The following is a 19,132-nucleotide window of genomic DNA, read 5'->3' as shown; positions in this document are numbered from 1 at the left end:
TTAAAGTGAGAACGCATTTTCAGTTATTTAAAACTTTCAACAGTCTACTCAACAGGCTACAGGGGTCATTTAGAGTTTTGAAGATAGGAATCAAGAACTGCTCTTAGAAAACACACAAGACAACATGCAATTCAAAATTGCTCTCTGCAGAGCTGGCCAAACTGCTGCTGCCTGCAACTATCCTGTACCAGGGAAACCTAACATATAGGCTTAAAGCATCCTCATAACTATATACTTAATTCTGCTGCAGAGAAGGCAAATTATCCAAGTTCAGAAATTAAACAAGATGTGAAAAATTAAATCATAAAAGCTAACTTAATCTTTAGAAGATTTAAGGTGCAGTACCAACACAGTAGCAAACTCCAGGCAAAACTAAAAATCTATATGATCACACTGATATATTTTCTACATAGCTATTGCAGATGGCCTACAAAAACATTTCTCATCCCACATTTTCTTCTAGAGACTTACCACTTCCCCATCAAGAGGTAGAGTCTAATTCCCCTTCCCCCTTGAACCTGGGCAGGTTTGTGATTGGCTTATAGGTAACACAAAATGAAGAAGTAACACTATGTGGCAAGGCTAGGTCAAAAAGGTGATGCAACTTACACTGGAAGAGCTAGAATCATCACGCTGGAAGTCTTCAGCTGCCATGATAGTAGTCCAACTGCCTTGAAAAAAATCCGCACTAACCCACTCAAAGAGATGAAATGGAGAAGCCCTGATACCACATGAAATGACAGAGTCTATCTCATGGGCTCCAGTCCTTCCTCCCCTCATGTTCTACCCCAACCACCTCAGACTACAACTGCATAAGAGACTTCAAAGCCAGAACTGCCCAGCCAAGCCCTAATATGACTATAATCTGATCTATTTAACTGAATCACAAGTGGCAGAAAATTATCAAGTTCCAGAGGATAGTAAGCAGACTTCAATCTGCACTGCTGCACTGCTTATAACAATATTTAGCTGGTTACATATGGGAATGCAATAGACAACTAATGCCCATGAAGCTGGAAATACAAAATGGAACAAGAAGCAGAAAGGTCAGAAAAATGAGATCACTACCTCTGATGGATGAGGAGAGGATGATGTGGTTTAGAGAGAAAAAAATAAGTTTCTTAAGTTTCATTTTGGGCAAGGAGTTATATGTCCTGGAAAAGACTGGAATGGTATTACAGTAGTTTACAGCATAAGCAGAAAGTTTAAAAATATTTGAGGTCAATCCACATACACTAGAACCCAATGTAAGAAAAAGCAGGTTATATAAGAAAGGTGAAGGAGAAGACAGAACCTTAAAATATATATTTTAATAAAAAAAGAAAATAAAATTTAAAGGAATCTGACTTGGAAAAAAATCATTGATATATCCAACTGCCTTCTGGATCTCTTTTCCCCCCAACAACCCACTCCTATCAATTCTTCCTTTGTGTTCTCTGTATTGCTTAAGAACAAATTATCTAAACATTTAAACTAGAAATCTGGAAGTCATCCTACACTCTCTGACCTCCCTTGAAATGAGTCACTAAGAAGTGATTCCACTACCTTCTACACACTTTTTAATCTTTTTCCCCTCTTCTCTGTCTGCACCTGCTAAGGCCACTGTCCTAGTTCAGGCCCATGACATCTGTTACTTGGATAACTGAATCAATTGCCTATCTGATCTCAAGCCCTTCAGTTTTGCACATTTCAATTCATTCTCTATAGAAATATCTTTTTAAACTGTGGGTTACGATCCATTAGTGGATGAAGAATTCAATTTAATGGGTTGCAAAGTCAATTTAGTGGTTTGCAACCAGCATTCTAAAACATCAGGATAGAACAGAAAATACCACAGTACATCCCACAATACTTTTAAGAGTAAGACTTGTTTCAGTTGTACACAGGTACATATGTGTGTACTAGATCATAATGCAAAATGTATTTCTTACAGCTACAGTAAAAAAAAAAAGTTTGAAAGGTAAAAACTGATTATTTAAAAATATAAATCTGATCATATTATCACTCTGCTTAAAACGTTTCCATGCCTCATGATAGCTTACTGGAATCATGAATCAGAATCACAGAATCACAGGTCCAGTGAGCAAATCTACATGTTTTAATAGGTCCAGAAGTGATTCTCATAGGCAGCCAAGTTTGGGATCCACAGGCTTCTAGGATAAAGTTCAAATTCCTTGGTGTAGCACACAAGATCATCCATAGTCTTACCGAAGATGAGTAAGGGCTCATCTTGGTAGCTTCAACCCCTAGTACTCTCCTCACTTTGGGTATAAAGCTGTAACAGTTTTATCTCTGTGCCTTTACCAAGGCTATTCCCTCTGTCCTTACCTCAGACCCCATTCTCTTCACACAATTATCCGGTGAGTGAACTTTTAAAAGTCTTTCAAGTTCATGTGGCAACTCCCCTATAAAGCCTTTCCCATGCCCCTGATAGTTATGAGCACTCCTGGATGTCTTCAAGAGGCCTGCCACCTGCCTCTTTAGCATCCTCACTGTATTTTGATCATTTGCTTATAGATCTGCCTCCCTGACTAGATCGAGAACGATGTGCAGATGAAAACTTTGTCTTATTCATATCCCCAATGTTAATGTATAACCAATATCACAGTACCCAGGATAATGAAATCCAAAAAACAATCCTTCTGTGTGACCCAAATTAAGTAGAACAATGGTCTCCTTTATAAAAAGTTCAATCTTTCTCTTCTTCAGTTTGAAAAGAAAAAAAATGTAATTTTGGAAAATATCAAAAGAGGTAGGAAGGCATATACTGTTGATTGCTTTGGCTGAAGAGATTTAATATAAAGTAAATACATCATGATTTTTAGTGATTTAATTAGGAATTTTATGTCCATTTCATGTCACTTGACCATTTTTCTAAATTTTTCCTAATTTTAAGGATAAAGGGGAAATTCTTCAAAATTATTGAGACTGATTTATTTCCAAATTCATCCTGCCCCAGAGATCTGTGGAACTTTTAACTTGAAAGAGATGCTTTAGGGTATCTGGCAGAAGAAATTTCTAAGTGGCAAAGAATTCAAGAGGAAGCAGAGCAAAAAATTTGGAAAATTTACAGCCTGACAATGCTATATAAAAGAAAACCCCATTTTCTGTGGAGAAATTCAAGCCAACTGCAGAAATTTGCATAAGTAATGAGGAGACTAATGTTAGTCACCAAGACAATGGGGAAAATGTCTCCAGGTCATGTCAGACACCTTCACAGCAGCCCCTCCCCTCACAGGCCAGGAGGCCTGGAAGGGAAAAATGGTTTCCTGGGCTAGGTCCAGGGCTCCCCTGCTGTGTGCAGCCTTGGTACTTGGTGCCCTGTGTCCCAGCCACTTCAGCAAGGGTTAAAAGGGGCCAACATACAGCTTAGGCCATGGCTTCAGAGGGTACAAGCCCCAAGCCTTGGCAACTTCTATGTGGTGTTGGGCCTGTGAGTGCACAGAAGTCAAGAATTCAGGATTAGAAACCTCCACCTAGATTTCAGAGGATGTATACAAAGGCCTGGATGTCCAGGCAGAAGTTTGCTGCAGGGGCAGAGCCCTCATGGGGAAACTCTGCTAGGGTTGTGTGGAAGGGAAATGTCAGGTTGGAGCCCCTACACAGAGTCCCCACTGGGGCACTGCCTAGTGGAGCTGTGAGAAGAAGTCCACCATCTTCCAGTCTCCAGAATGGTAGATCCACTGAGAACTTGCACTGTGCACCTGGAAAAGTCACAGAAAATAAACGACAGCCTGTGAAAGCAGCCAGGAGGGGGTCTGTACCCTGCAAAGCCACATGGATGGAGTTGTCCAAGGCCGTGAGTGCCACCTCTTGCATCAGCGTGACCTAATTGTGAGATATGGCATAAAAGGAGATCATTTTGGAACTTTAAGGTTCAATGACTGCCCTATTGGATTTTGGACTTGCACAGGGCCTGTATCCCCTTTGTTTTGGTCAATTTCTCCCATTAGGAATGGGTATATTTACCCAACGTCCATACCCCACTGTATCTAAGAAGTAACTAACTTGCTTTTGATTTTACAGGCTCATAGATGGAAGGGACTTGCCTTGTCTCAGATAAAACTTTGGACTTAGACTTTCGGTTAATGTTGGAATGAGTTAAGACTTTGGGGGACTGTTGGGAAGGCATGATTGTGTTTTGAAACATGAAGACGTGAGATATGGGAGGGGCCAGGGACTGAATGATATGGTTTGGCTGTGTCCCCACCCAAATCTTATCTTGAATTGTAATAATCTCCACATGGCAAGGGTAGGACCAGGTGGAGATAACTGAATTATGGGGGCAGTTTCCCCCATACTGTTCTTATGAGTTCTCAGGAGATCTGATGGTTTTATAACGGGCTTATCCCCTTTGCTTGGCACTCATTCTGTCTCCTGCCACCCTGTAAAGAGGTGCCGTCCACCATGACTGTAAGTTTACTGAGGCCTCCCCAGCCATGTGGAATTGTGAGTCAATTAAACCTCTTTTCTTTATATTATAAATTACCCAGTCACTGGTATGTCTTTATTAGCAGTGTGAGAACAAACCAATACAACCACATATCAGAGAAAAAAATCTTACAATACAGAAAGATAGAAACTGTCAGGTATCTCTAGGAATACACATAGCCATGTGTGAAAAGCTACACTTAAAACATTGCTGATAATTTCAGTACATATTAACTGCTAATTTCTACTGTACTTTTCAGCTATCATTATACATTTACCATAGTACATATCACCTTACTCTTGTCTCACATGTGTATCCCTCAAACCAAAATTAGTATCTGAGTGGAAATGTTCTCTTATATATAACCCCCATAGTAGTTAATACAGTACTAGGCTCTAAATCTAGTGCTTCGGACAATAAATGTTTGATGATTGAGTGAGTAAATAAATGGCAAAATGCATGGGTTTCAGAGTTTGAAGACATGGGTTTGAGGCCAGGCTAAGCTGCTTTCTGTGTGTTCTTGGCCGAGTTACTTAATCTCGCTGAGTCAAAGAAATTATAATAACATACACTTTAGAAATGTTTCATAAAGATGAAATGTCCCATTTTATTTGAAAAAGGTTTGTATTCTTTAACAAAACATATCAAGTATCATTTATGATTTATGAAGTTATTAATCAGTTGATATAGTTTAAGAGGCAGGTGAAGCAAGATCTTAAAGTTAACATCACACTGGCCTAAGTAATTTCAGAAAGAAAAGTAACTGAACACATGGTTAAGTTATTACAACCCTAGAAAAATCAACCACTCTTTAAAAAGTGAAATACAGGCCGGGCGCAGTGGCTTGCGCCTGTAATCCTAGCAGTTTGGGAGGCCGAGGCGGGCGGATCACGAGGTCAGGAGATCGAGACCATCCTGGCTAACATGGTGAAACCCCATCTCTACTAAAAAAAATACAAAAAATTAGCCAGGCGTGGTGGCGGGCGCCTGTAGTCCCAGCTACTCAGGAGGCTGAGGCAGGAGAATAGCATGAACTCGGGAGGCAGAGCTTGCAGTGAGCTGAGATGGTGCCACTGCACTCCAGCCTGGGCGACAGAGCCAGACTCCGTCTCAAAAAAAAAGTGAAATACAAAAGAAAGTAATCTAGTGAATGACATGCTGTTCCACAAAGAAGCCTCTCTTGCCTCCAGACCTCTGCTCAAGCTGTTCCAGCCACCTGAAACACCCTACAAATCCAATGCAGACAACTATCAAAAGTACTTAATCTCCTATCGGAAATCTCTCATTTGGGTTTTAGGAAGGAAATACAATGCCTTTACCATACACTACAGAACACTCCCAGTGAAGTCTGAGGCAGTCTGACTAAATAATCAAACATATTATTTTTGCAGCAAAACAAACATTTACACTAAGTGGAATAAATACCATGAATAGCTTCATCTCGGGTAAGGTCAGGTTTTGCCACCAAATGAATTTGAATCAAACTTCCAAAAAAAAAAATAATAATTATAAACATCTTAGGCAGAGATTTTGGATTCTGAAGCTACAGAAAAAGGACTGTAAAAACTTTATTTTTTAGGTTTCAATTTATATATCACTTTCAATAGAAAACCTACCCTAACTCACCAAGACTGCATTAAGTACTCTTTATATAGGAATATAAAACATCCTCAACTTAATCTTCATAGTGGTTGCCTGTTTCCCCACTCCAGACTGCAGGATACTGGAAGTCAGAGACCATACCTTTTCCACCATTACACTCTCAGTATGTAGCAAGTATCTGTCACAGGGTATCTATTTATTAAATACTAGCTGGATAAATATGCAATTATGAGTAATAAGTAATCCTGTGAATTTTCATACTATTGCAGTACTTGATCTGTAATGTATTATCAACGTCAAATAAAGATGAATCCCCAAATACTGAACAGGGACAAAACTTAGAAAAACAGAAACAGAAAACAAGAAAACTGTAATAGTATGAAAACAGTGCTCTGTTGCTAAAAAAGATGGAACTTTCCCTTAAAATGTGTTAGCTATGACATTTCACAAATTAAACTGCTATGTGAAATAAATTATCTGGCATGTAATTTTTATTTACTATTTTAACATAGAGTTTCTTGCATTACACAAAGATAAATACAGTACAGCTGATAGGCTCAAAGCATGCATGATCATTCTTAGGTATACCTCTTTTTTTAAGTGCAACAAAAGTTTCTCCATTATTTTCTTTAAAGTTAAAGGATCATTTGAGAATAAAGGAGATGGAATTTTCCTCTAGAAGCACACTCTGAAAGATTTCTGAATTAGAACAGCACATTAAATACTGAACATTAAGGGAAATTAAGGAGGAAAAAAAAAAATATATATATATATATGAAATTTCTCTGAAATGTAACCAAAATAAGACTTAGTTAGCTAAAAATTTTTCATTTAACTCCTAGTCATATCTATTATACCTTGCCTAATTTACACAGACAGCCAGTCACCATTCCCATAATCATATACAACAGAAAGCTGACAGGATAATTAAAAGACTAAAAAAACCTATCTGAACTATCAGCTTCCTACTCTTAAATCAGGAGTTTAATTCTGAGGAGGTTATAAGAGAAGCTTTGTTGCTTCTTATATAGTCACTTTTTTTCTTTGTAGAAACAAGAATAATATCACTTTTCAAGAATCAAGATAATATTGAACCTGCAGCCTAACAGGTCAGAGAGATCATCTAAAAGGCAGTTAAGTTAAAAAAAAAAAAATTATTTGCTGGTAGATCACCTTTTCTGATTTGCCAGTAACTCTTAACCACGTTCTTAAGTTGATGATGTTCAAGTGGACTTCATTATTTATAGAAGAAATGATATAATATCTGAAATTTACTTTAAATCTGGTAAAGCAAACAACAGAAAAGTAGAAGAATTGATGAAATAAGTTTGAAAAAAATACTGAAGATTATTGAGCTGGGAGACGTGTGCTTAGAGGTTTAGTATATTATTTCTTCTATTTTTGTGCATGTTTGAAAAATAACCAAAAAAGTTAAGTTGAAACTAAAAATAAAACACTGGATCTTGATTAGATTTATCCAAATTGCTACATTTGTATGAAAGACAAGATGAGCAGAGGTCCTCTATACATTGCTTTCAAATTTCCGAAATACTTAGAAATCCAAAAGGGTCTAAGACTCTGGGACTGTAAGAAAAGAACATGGTTGAGAAGTTTATACCAAAAGAATGGCCTAAAAGAGATCTAACAATACAGTGACCTTTGATTTATCATTCAAATGTATTCTGGTTAGTGCTGTGTAGAACAATACTCTCTCAGCAAGTAGCTATAAGCACATGAATTTTCTTGCCATTTAGCAAGAATGAGATAATTCACTTTCTTCCTTGATGAAACTGCAGTGAATAGGGTGAGGAAAGGACTGGTTTCCCTACACACAAAGTTGAATGAACTACGGGAAAAATGAAAGTTTAATGTATATATATGAATAGTATATAATACTAACAAATACAGATAAATGGGCATTACTGACTAAACCATTCTTAATTATTGGATTAATAGAAGAACAAAAAGTGGAGTATGCTGCCTAGTGGAAGTTTGATTAGGTTCAAGTAAGTTAACTGGGCCACATTTCCAGAGGGGGTGGTACATTAAATGGAATGCTATAAACAGGACTATACTAAATGCTGCCATACCCTAAAAAGCCTGAGCCATCTCTGATTGATGCTTAGATTATAAATTGACTCCATGGTGGAGGAGGGGTACTGCTAAAGTTTGTGAGGTGGTATTCTCATGTGTACTAGACACTCTTTAGACCTTTGGAAATGTATTCTTGAAAGGCCTGGGGTTGAAAAGATAATCCCAGTTTGGAGCTACAGGAGAAAGTGCAAGCTATAGTTCCTGAAAAAGATATCCAGTCTTTCCCCAGACACTGAAATGAGATGCCTTGATTGAGGTGACACAGAAAGAAAAACAACTAAAGGAGAGAAGCAGCATTTATATGCTTTTTTTCTCTGAAAGAAAAAGTAGATTTATCAGAATTGTTATTTTGTGAGATCAAGAGATTGACTTGATTTTGGAGAAGGATTCAAACAAATTTCATAAGGTCAGAAACGTTGTGATTTTATATTGTTTACACTGTATTATTTGAGCTATTATATCATCTCTATTCTTGGTATAATCTTGTCAGGTGAGTTTGGTTGGGCAAGTAATCCTGTTCAACATAATCCAACAAAAGAAACAAAGCAGAGGAGCATTTACACTACTGCCTTGGATTTATTTATTTATTTTTTTTTTTTTGTCAGGGTCTCACTCTGTCACCCAGGCTGAAGTACAGTGGTGCAATAAGAGTTCATTACAGTCTCAACCTCCCAGGCTCAACCAATCCTCCTGCCTCAGCCTCCTGAGTAGTTGGGACTATAAGCACACATCACCACAGTCCAGCCATTTTTTTTTACTTTATGTAGAGAAAAGGTCTCACTATATTATATTGCCCATGCTGGTCTTGAACTCCTGAGCTCAAGCAATACTTCCACCTCGGGCTCCCGAAGTGTTAAAAATTACAGGCGTGTGCTACCAGGCCCAGCCATCTGCCTTGGAATTAACATAATTAATTTAGCCCATCACCATTCATTTAAAAGTCTTCTGGAGGTAACATCAAACAAACAGCAATAAAAAAGGGACTGGAGGAGCCGAACTTCCCATCTCACTGGTCACAGTTGGAAATAGTGGGAAAGACTGGATAGTGAATAGGTACCACCAAGAAAATACATTTTAATACCCCACTGATCTCCTCTATGGAGGACGAAGAACCAAGTTAATCTTATGCCTATTATTATATTCACTGGGTTAACAGTTACAAAACAAAAAGCAGATGTCTATTAATCTTTAACGGGGGAGCTCATGTTTTCTGTTGGTTTTGTTTTTCCTCTTTCAATTACTTTTGCTCTAAACTCACCATTGTTTCTCTTGCCTTTATCTTTCTTTCTGTCCTGATATTTCTTTCCTCTGCTTAGAATGCCTTTTTTTGCCTAACTTCCTTTTTTCTTCAAGACTAAACTTTGTAGCCACTGCCTCCAAGAATTATTCCCTGACTCTGCCCTCCATTACTGTCCTGTAGTACCCTATGAACATTTTTTTTCCTTGCAGTTCTTTCTTTACCTCTCTGACACTTCACTACTTCATAAGCTTCTTGAGGACAGGTTATCTTACATCATCAAATATAAGTTTTCATTGGTTTAAAGATGATATATCATTATTTCACACAGCAATAAGAAAGCAAAAAGAGAAAAAAAACACTGCCAGTTATAACTGTGGGACATCCTAGATGTAAGATGATCCCAATTTCACAGAAAAAAATGTGGGAGAAAAAACCATGAATCTCAGAATCAAAATTCTGCATGTCTTAACTGCAGACATGACGTTCAGTAACTACCAAACATCTGGGCATATAAAAAATTCATATTAAAATATTGCAGAATGGTTGAATAAATTAATGAATGGATTCAATCTGATTGGTGCCTTTCATCAATATGCTTTTAATGTATTAAAACAATGGAATCAGAAAAATAAAATGTTTTAGATTTTAAAAACCAAAACCAGCTGGGTGTGGTAGCTCATGCCTGTAATCTCAACACTCTGGGAGGCAGAGATGGGAGTACTGCTTGAGTTCAGCGGTTCAAAACAGCCTGGTCAACAAAGGGAGACCCTGTCTCTACAAAATAGAAAATTAGCCAGGTGTGATGGTGTGCATCTGTAGTCTCAGCTACTGGGGAGGCTGAGGCAGGACGATTGCTTGAGCCCAGGAGTTCAAGGTTGCAGTGAGCCATGATCACAACACTGCACTCTAGCCTGGGTGACAGAGCGAGACCTTGTCTCAAATGTAAAAACAAGAAACTAAAACCTATGGATATAATTTACAAATGTAATGGTTCTGCATTTAATTGGGTAATCTAAAACACCAGGAAGATAAAAAAGTTTGTTTTCTAAATATAACTGTTGTGGCTTCATATTTTTAAAAAAACCCTACAATGTCAATTGTCTGGATGAACAGATGTTATTCTATTACAGTAGATAAAAATGAAACATAGTGTTTTATAGTATCCATTCTTGATTATCTACACTAATAATAAGTAAATGGATTGTAAATAATCCAAAAGAAATACTTGTTCTTAATCCTAGATTAAATTTATAAGGGAAAGATATCCTAAATCAAGAGATTTAAAAAAAATATTTTAAGCTTAGTCCAAGTGAGATGTTACAAGTTGCTTTGTCATTGCTTTGAGATAACAGTAAAGTCTAGAAATCATTGAGACGTGTAAGTGGTATAAAGGAGTGGAAAACTAAAATCCTGCAAGAATAAAATTTAGAAATCTAGTTTTCTTTCCTTTATATTTTTCTATATCCTCTAGAAAGGAACATTATAAAAATAGCTACTCCTTATCAAGCTAGATGTTTTACATACATTATTTCCAATCTTAAATAATGTGTGGAGTAGACATTAATACCACCATTTATACATGACTACATGGAAGCTGTGAAATATTAAAAGATTTATCTAAGGTTGCATAGCCAGTAAGTGGCAGAACCACCTCTAAAATTTCAACTGTAAAGCTTCTGGTCCAAAGAAGAAAGCTCGTACAAAACAGAGAAATCAAAAACAAGAGAACCCACAAAACGAAAATAGCATTATCTCAATTTGCACAAAGAAGCAGTAAGGTTGCCTTGAGGAAAAATATTAAGAATTCTAGCGACTGATAAATTCTATAATTCCATTTTATAATGTCTAACAATAGTCAGATAACCCAAATAACCTCTAGACTGTATATAAGTAAGAATTAAAGACTACCTTCACTAATCTAATATGTATATTCTTCACAGGCTTACCACTATAGAAGACTGATTAAAAACTTCTCTACGATTCTACAATTTCAAATGATCTCTTTTCATCTTTCTTATTAAGGTAGCCAGTTATTGCAGTAGGGGTTAAGGGCAAAGGCCCTGGAGAAAGACAAGACTGGATAAAATCCCAACCTGTTAGCTATATAACTGTGGGCAAGTTACTTAACTCTCTAAACCTCACTTTCTTTACCTGTAAAATAGGGTTATATTTGACTCATACCAGAGTTATTATACTGAGCAAATGAGATAATGTGTATAAAGCATTGTATTACTATGTACATAGTACCTGGTACATAGTAAGGGTCCAATAAATTTGTTACAGTGATATATATTTGGAGAACTTCTGTTTTATTGGGATATTTTATATTAAATATAACTTCACTCTTTGTTACTAATGCTACTATTGAACATTATGGTTAAAGTCTCCACATTTCTTTATTAACTGTGGGGTTGTAACACAATGTACAAAGAAAAGAAAGATATTAAAATTCCATGCAAAGAGCATACCTTTTTAGTGTCAGGACAATGTACCAACAGAATTTCTAATAAAACCCAGATTTTACAAGACAAAGAGAAGAACTTTAGCTCTTTGAAATTCACTAATTCTTTTGTATGAAATGTGAAAGTACATTAAATGTAAGGGAAAGTATAACATTGTAATGTGTACATGATGATCCACGAAAGTCAATTTCATCATTCACCACTGAGGGGAGCTATAACCTAGGAGAGGTTTATATAGAATGCCAAGGTTATTTTAAAACTTTCCCATATCTTACAATATTCATTTCATCAGCTCTCTTATTAAAATATATTTTAAATAAATTTGACAAGCATACCCCAATTCTCTTTTGGAGACCTTAGAAATAATAAGGTGGCTCATTATAACTGTGTAATCATAAAGACGAGGGATCCTTATCCCTCTTCCTTTTTTCTCCATAGCATTTATGTAACCTACTATATGTTTAGCATACATTATGTATTTATTTTATCTAACATACTAAATCATATATCAATTTTTATCCTCTCACACACACACACACACGAGTGTAAACTACATGGCGAAGAGATTTGTTGACTTATCTGTTTTGTTTTGTTTTGTTTTGTTTCGTTTGAGATAGGGTTTCACTTAGTCATCCAGGCTGGAGTGCAGCGTCACAATCACAGCTCACTGCATCCTTGACCTCCTGGGCTCAAGCAATCCTCCCACCTCAGTCTCCTGAACAGTCAGGACCACAAGCATATGCCACCATGCTCAGCTAATTTTTTTTATTTTTATTTTTTTGTAGACTGAGTCTCCTTTCTGTTGCCCAGGCTGATCTTGAATCATCTGTTTTACATACCACTATTTCCAATGCCTAGAAAAGTACCTAGCACATAATACATGCTCACTGAATACTTAACTGCTGAATGAATGAATACTGAATCATCTATTTAAAAGGTTAAAAATCTCTCATTAGATTATGTCAAGTAAAGCAAACTGCTAACACTTGAAAAATGCAATGTCTACTTATATCAAATTTTGGTTTAAAGAAAATGTCTAAGAACTTTTTTTTTTTGAGACAGCCTTGCTCTGTTGCTCAGGCTGGAGTGCAGTGGCACAATCTTGGCTCACTGCAACCTCTGCCTCCCAGGTTTAAGTGATTCTCCAGCCTCAGCCTCCTGAGTAGCTGAGATTACAGTCATGCGCCACCACACTTGGCTAATTTTTGTATTTTTAGTAAAGACGCGGTTTCACCATGTTGGCCAGGATGGTCTCCAACTCCTGACCTCAAGTGATCCACCTGCCTTGGCCTCCCAAAGTGCTGGGATTACAGGTGAGAGAGACCATGCCCAGCCTAAGAATATTTATTTAATCCCACAGATGGTAATACAGAAAAAATCTCATGAGATTGGCTTATTTAAGCCCAATAAAGTTGATCAGAAGAGCTTCTACTGTAACAGCATATGAATCCTTCACAAGCTGTTTTACTACCTCTAGGGTCTACTTTTCAAATTTTCTTCAGTATAGTTGATGGATGTTACTCACATTCTTCTTCTTTTTTTTTTTTTTTTTTTGAGATGGAGTCTTGCTCTATCACCCGGACTAGAGTACAGTGGCACGATCTCGGCTCACTGCAACTTCCATCTCCCTGGTTCAAGCAATTCCCCTGCCTCAGCCTACCAAGTAGCTGGGATTACAGGCGCACGCCACCAAGCCCAACTAATTGTTTCATATTTTTAGTAAAGACGGGGTTTCACCATATTGGCCAGACTGGGCTTGAACTCTTGACCTCATGCTATCTGCCTGCCTCGGCCTCCCAAAGTGCTGGGATTACAGGTATTCTTCTCTTAAAAAGAATAATTCTCACAGGATTTATAACAGTTCACAGAGTTTAACTATACCATTCATTAACTCACTAATTCAACAAATATTTATTGAGAAGCTAATACCCCAAAGGTAGTATGGTTTTTAAAAAAAAAAAAAATTGTGGTAGATAGATAAATGAAATAAAACTTTTCCCTTGTTAAATCTACTTATGCAAGCAGGGATCCTGTACACATCTCAGAAAACTGGCCTAGATTTTCCAGAGCAGTTAAAAAGAGTTAATACACCTAGAGAGAGAAAAAAAATTATTCTCAAATCTCACTATACAGAAGTTGATATTGGCAGAAAGAAATTAATGTCCTCCTGAAAACTAAAGAGGGAGAACTACCCCATTCTCGTCTATCTTCCAGGTGAGAATACAGCACTTCCTTTGTTTTGTTTGTTTTGTTTTAGGTTTAATTACATAAATGTATCCTTTTGGTATAGTTCATAATTTATGATAGTTGCCCTAATTTAGAGTATATAAATTAGTGTATTCTCTTGAGTTAATGTATTTCAAATGCTTTGGTCATAACATGCGCATCTGTGCTCTTTCCCATGCATTAAGAATATAGCAATTTCACAATCCCTCTGAAGTCTCATAACTTTATAATATGAAAGTAAATCTATAATGGACCCAATCTCACTACCAAACTTCTCAGCTCTTTAGTTCTAAACATGACCCAGTTACTGCTGGGGAATAAACAAAAAATTCCTTTTGTCACTGAGATACATAACTAAGTCAGGCATCAGAAGGAAGAACATGACACAAAGCATGTGATAAGCCTGTTATAAATATGTTTTAGAACTTTAACAATTATGATGATGAATAGTCATGATAATGATGGCAATGGTAAAAGCTAATATTCACTGAAAATTATTTAATCTTTAAGCAACCCTATAATTTTATGAGTGAGAATTTAAGAAATTTCCCAATGATCACAGAACTTGTAAATAGAAGAGACAGGACTTGAAATCAGGTCTATCTGACTCCTGTCATTTATATTATTTTCAATAGATTTTTGTGAATCTAATAAATTAATTAATGTTTGGAGAGAAGGAATGTTAACATATTTTCCATTTCATCCTATGTCCACTCCTTTATCTGACAGATTTTCCAAGAATTCCAAGCCTATGTTATTAATCATCACTATATTTGGATGGCCTGTCTTCTTTAATTCCCAGTAAATAAACACTCATTGAATACCTACTATATGCCTTCTAGTCACTTGGGATTCCACAATATGTAAATTAACTTAGGATGATTATTAAGGTACCAATCTAGGATCTCTCAACCCAAATAAAGAGTTACAACACACACTTTATTTATTTATTTATTTATTTTTCTTTTTCTGAGATGGAGTTTCACTCTTGTCACCCAGGCTAGAGTGCAATGGCACAATCGCGGCTCACTGCAACCTCTGCCTCCCGGGTTCAAGCGATTCTCCTGCCTCAGCCTCCCGAGTAGCTAGGACCACAGGTGCCTGCCACTATGCCCAGCTAATTTCTGTATTTTTATTAGAGACAGGGTTTCACCACTTTGGCCAGGCTGGTCGCAAACTCCTGATCTCAGGTGATCTGCCCACCTCAGCCTCCCAAAGTGGTGGAGATTACAGGCGTGAGCCACCACACCCAGCCCACATACTTTGGTTTTAAAGATTTCGAAGGTCATTCATGGTTTAATCCAACACATGTTTAGATGAGTATCTGCTATATGATAAGCACTATGCTAGATGCTGACAGATAAAGAGATGAATAACACATGGGCTTGCCCTTAAACCCCAAACAGAATACATACACACACACACACACACACACACACACACACACACACACACACATAATTTGGTATTGAAGACTTACAGTGTTAATAAAAGCATTTCTTACAAATAATTTTGTTACTGGTTATCATTTCATTAAAAAATTCTAAAAGTTACAAATCACTATTTTCTTAAGGTAACATTTTTCCTACCACCAAAATGCCAATGTACCTTAATAATGCATATATAAAGTTGAAAATGTGAAAGGCGAAGGAATTTGCCATTAGCTTACATTTTCTATGACGAATGTCCACTCTTTGTCTTCAAATTCTTCCGCATGAGGATCCTGTAACAAAAGCAAAATATGAAACTGAATTGAAATACATGTCTTTAGTCCAATAAATTCAATTAAGAAAATACATATAGCCGTGTTTTTAGCTTTTACTAGCTTTTAAAAATGGAGAGGCAGAATAGCCTACTCTTTTCTTTTGCATTATTTTTATTATAATTTTTCTAACATATTTTAGGTTTGGGGTATATGTGCAGGTTTGTTACATAGGTAAACTCAAGGCACAGGAGTTTGCTGTACAGATTATTTTCTCACCCAGGTATGAATCCTAGTACCTAATAGTTATTTTTCCTGCTTCTATCCCTCCTCCCACCCTTCACCCTTCAACTTCCAACAGGCCACAGTGTCTGTTGTTCCCTTGTGTTCATGAGTTTTCATCACTTAGCTCCCACTTGTAAATGAGAACATGCAGTATTTGGTTTCCTGTCCCTGCATTAGTTTGTTAAGGATAATAGCCTCCAGCTCCATCCATGTTCCAGCAAAAAGTATGACCTCATTCCTTTTTATGGTTGCATAGTATTCCATGGTATACATATACAATATTTTCTTTATTCAGTCTGTCACTGATAGGCATTTAGGTTTATTCCATGTCTTTGCTACTGTGATTAGTGCTGCAATGAATTTATGCATGCATGTTTCTTTATGGCAGACTGATTTACAGTCCTCTGGGTATATACCCAGTAATGGGAATGCTGGGTCAAATGGTCCTTCTGCCATTAATTATTTGAGGAATTGCCATACTGCTTTTCACAAAGGCTTAACTAATTTACATTCCTACCAACAGAGCATAAGTGCTCCCTTTCTCCACAACCTCGCCAGCATGTTATTTTTTGACTTTTTAATAATAGCCACTCTGACTGGTGTGAGATGCTATCTTGTGATTTTGATTTGCATTTCTCTAATGATCACTGATGTTAAACTTTTTTTTTCATATGCTTGTTGCCTACATGTATGTCTTTTGAAATGTGTCTGTTCATGTCATTTGCCCACTTTTTAATGGGGTTGTTTTGTTTTTTTCTTGTAAATTTAACTTCTATATAGATACTGGATATTAGACCTTTGTCAGATGCATAGTTTGCAAATATTTTCTCCCATTCTGTAGGCTGTCTGTTTACTCTGTTGATAGTTTCTTTTGCTGTGCAGAAGCTCTTGTTTAATTAGATCTCATCTGTCAACTTTTGCTTTTGTTGTAATTGCTTTTGGTGTCTTTGTCATGAAATCTTTGCCAGCTCCTATGTTCAGGAACATATTGCCTATGTTGTCCTTCAGGGTTTCTATAGTTTTGAGTTTTACATTGAAATCTTCAATTCATCTTGAGTTGATTTTTGTACGTGGTGTAAGAAAGGGGTCCAGCTTCAGTCTTCTGTATATGGCTAGCCAGTTATTCCAGCACCATTTATTGAATAGGCAGTCTTTTCCTCATTGCTTGTTTTTGATAGCTTTGTCAAAGATCAGATAGTTGCAGGTGTGTGGCCTTGTTTCTGGGCTCTCTATTCTGTTCCATTAGTCTACACGCCTGATTTTTACCAGTACCATGCAGTTTTGGTTATTATAGCCTTCAGTACAGTTTGGAGTCAGGTAGCACAATGCTTCCAGCTTTGCTCTTTTGGCTTAAGATTGCCTTGGTTATTCAGGCTTTTTGGTTTCATATGAATTCTAAAAAAAGTTTTTCTAGTTCTGTGAAGAATGCCATTGGTAGTTTGATAGGAATAGCACTGTCTGTAAATTGCTTTGGGCAGTATGGCATTTTAATGACATTTGTTTTTCCTATCCATAAGCACTGGAATGTTTCTCCATTTGTTTGTATTATCTCTGATTTATTTGAGCAGTGTTTTATAGTTTTCATTATAGAGATCTTTCACCTCCCTGGTTAGTTGTATTCCTAGGTATTTTATTATTTTTGTAGCAATTGTAAATGGGATTGTGTTCCTCATTTGGCTCTCATCTTGGCTTTCATTGGTGTATAGGAATGTTAGTGATTTTTATACACTGATTTTGTATCCTAAAACTTCACTGAAGTTATTTATCAGCTGCAGGAGCTTTTGGGCTGAGACTGTGGGGTTTTTTAGATTAGGATCATGTCATCTACAACGAGGGATAAACTGACTTCTTCTCTTACTATTTGGATGCCCTTTATTTCTTTCTCTTGCCTGATTGCTCTGGCCAGGACTTCCAATACTATGTTAAACAGGAGTGGTAGAAAGGGCATCCTTGTCTTGTGCCGGTTTTCAAAGGGAATGCTTCCAGCTCTTGCCCATTCAGTATGATGTTGGCTGTGGGTTTGTCATCGATGGCTATCATTTTGATATATGTTTCTTCATTACCTAGTTTTGAGAGTATTTAACACAAAGGGATGTTGAATTTTATCAAAAGCCTTTTCTGCATCTATTGAGATAATCATGTGGTTTTTATCTTTAGTTCTATTTATGTAATGAATCACATTTATTGACTTGCATATGTTGAATCAACTTTGCATCCTGAGGAGTAAGCCGACTTGATCGACTTGATCATGGTAGATTAGCTTTCTGATGTGCTGCTGACATCAGTTTGCCAGTATTTTATTCAGGATTTTTGCATCGATGTTCATCAAGGATACTGGCCCGAAGTTTTCTTTTGTTGTGTCTCTGCCAGGTTTTGCTGTGTCTCTGCCAGGTTTTGTTATTAGGATGATGCTGACCTCATAGAATGAGCTGGGAAGGAGTTTCTCCTCCTCAATTTTTTAGAATAGTTTTGGTAGGGATACTACCAGCTATTCTTTGTATATCTGATAGAATTCAGCGTGAATTCATCTGGTCCTGGGCTTTTTTTGGTTGGTAGGCTATTTATTACTGATTCAATTTTGAAGTTTGTTATTGGTCTGTTCAGGGAATCAGTTTCTTCCTGGTTCACTCTTGGAAGGGTATATGTGTACAGGAATTTATCCGTCTCTTCTAGGTTTTCTAGTTTGTGTGCAAAGAGGTGTTCATAATAGTTTCTGATGGTTATTTTCATTTCTCTGAGGTCAGTGGTAACAGCCTCTTCATCATTTCTAATTGTGTTCATTTGGCTCTTCTCTCTTTTCTTATTAGTCTAGCTGCAGCCTATCAATCTTTATTTTTTCAAAACACCAACTCCTGAATTTGTTATCTTTTGAATGGGTTTTCATTTTCTATTTCCTTCAGTTCAGCTCTGATTTTGGTTACTGCTTGTCTTCTGCCAGCTTTGAAGCTGATTTGTCCTGGCTTCTCTAATTCTTTCAGCTGTGATGTTAAGTTGTTAATTTAAGATTTTTCTAACTCTTTGATATGGGTATTTAGCGCTTCGAATTTCCCTCTTAACATCGCCTTAGCTGTGTCCCAGTGATTCTGGTC

At 36.9% G+C, this 19,132-nt stretch overlaps 1 protein-coding gene across 23 annotated transcripts in view; it reads right to left on the bottom strand.

Annotated features, from left to right (window-relative positions):
- LOC105465127 (EH domain binding protein 1) overlaps positions 1-19,132 on the bottom strand; it is a 406,349-nt gene that overhangs the window by 245,883 nt on the left and 141,334 nt on the right. For all 23 annotated transcript variants that reach the window (XM_071076797.1, XM_071076793.1, XM_011713372.2 and 20 more), the window contains one exon: positions 15,726-15,779. In XM_071076797.1, coding sequence (XP_070932898.1) covers positions 15,726-15,779 — 54 coding nt within the window. The remainder of the gene's footprint in view (positions 1-15,725; positions 15,780-19,132) is intronic.

The sequence above is a fragment of the Macaca nemestrina genome, chromosome 13 (genome assembly GCF_043159975.1).
Source record: "Macaca nemestrina isolate mMacNem1 chromosome 13, mMacNem.hap1, whole genome shotgun sequence".
NCBI lineage: Eukaryota > Metazoa > Chordata > Mammalia > Primates > Cercopithecidae > Macaca > Macaca nemestrina.
This window is presented reverse-complemented; position numbering and strand designations above follow the sequence as displayed.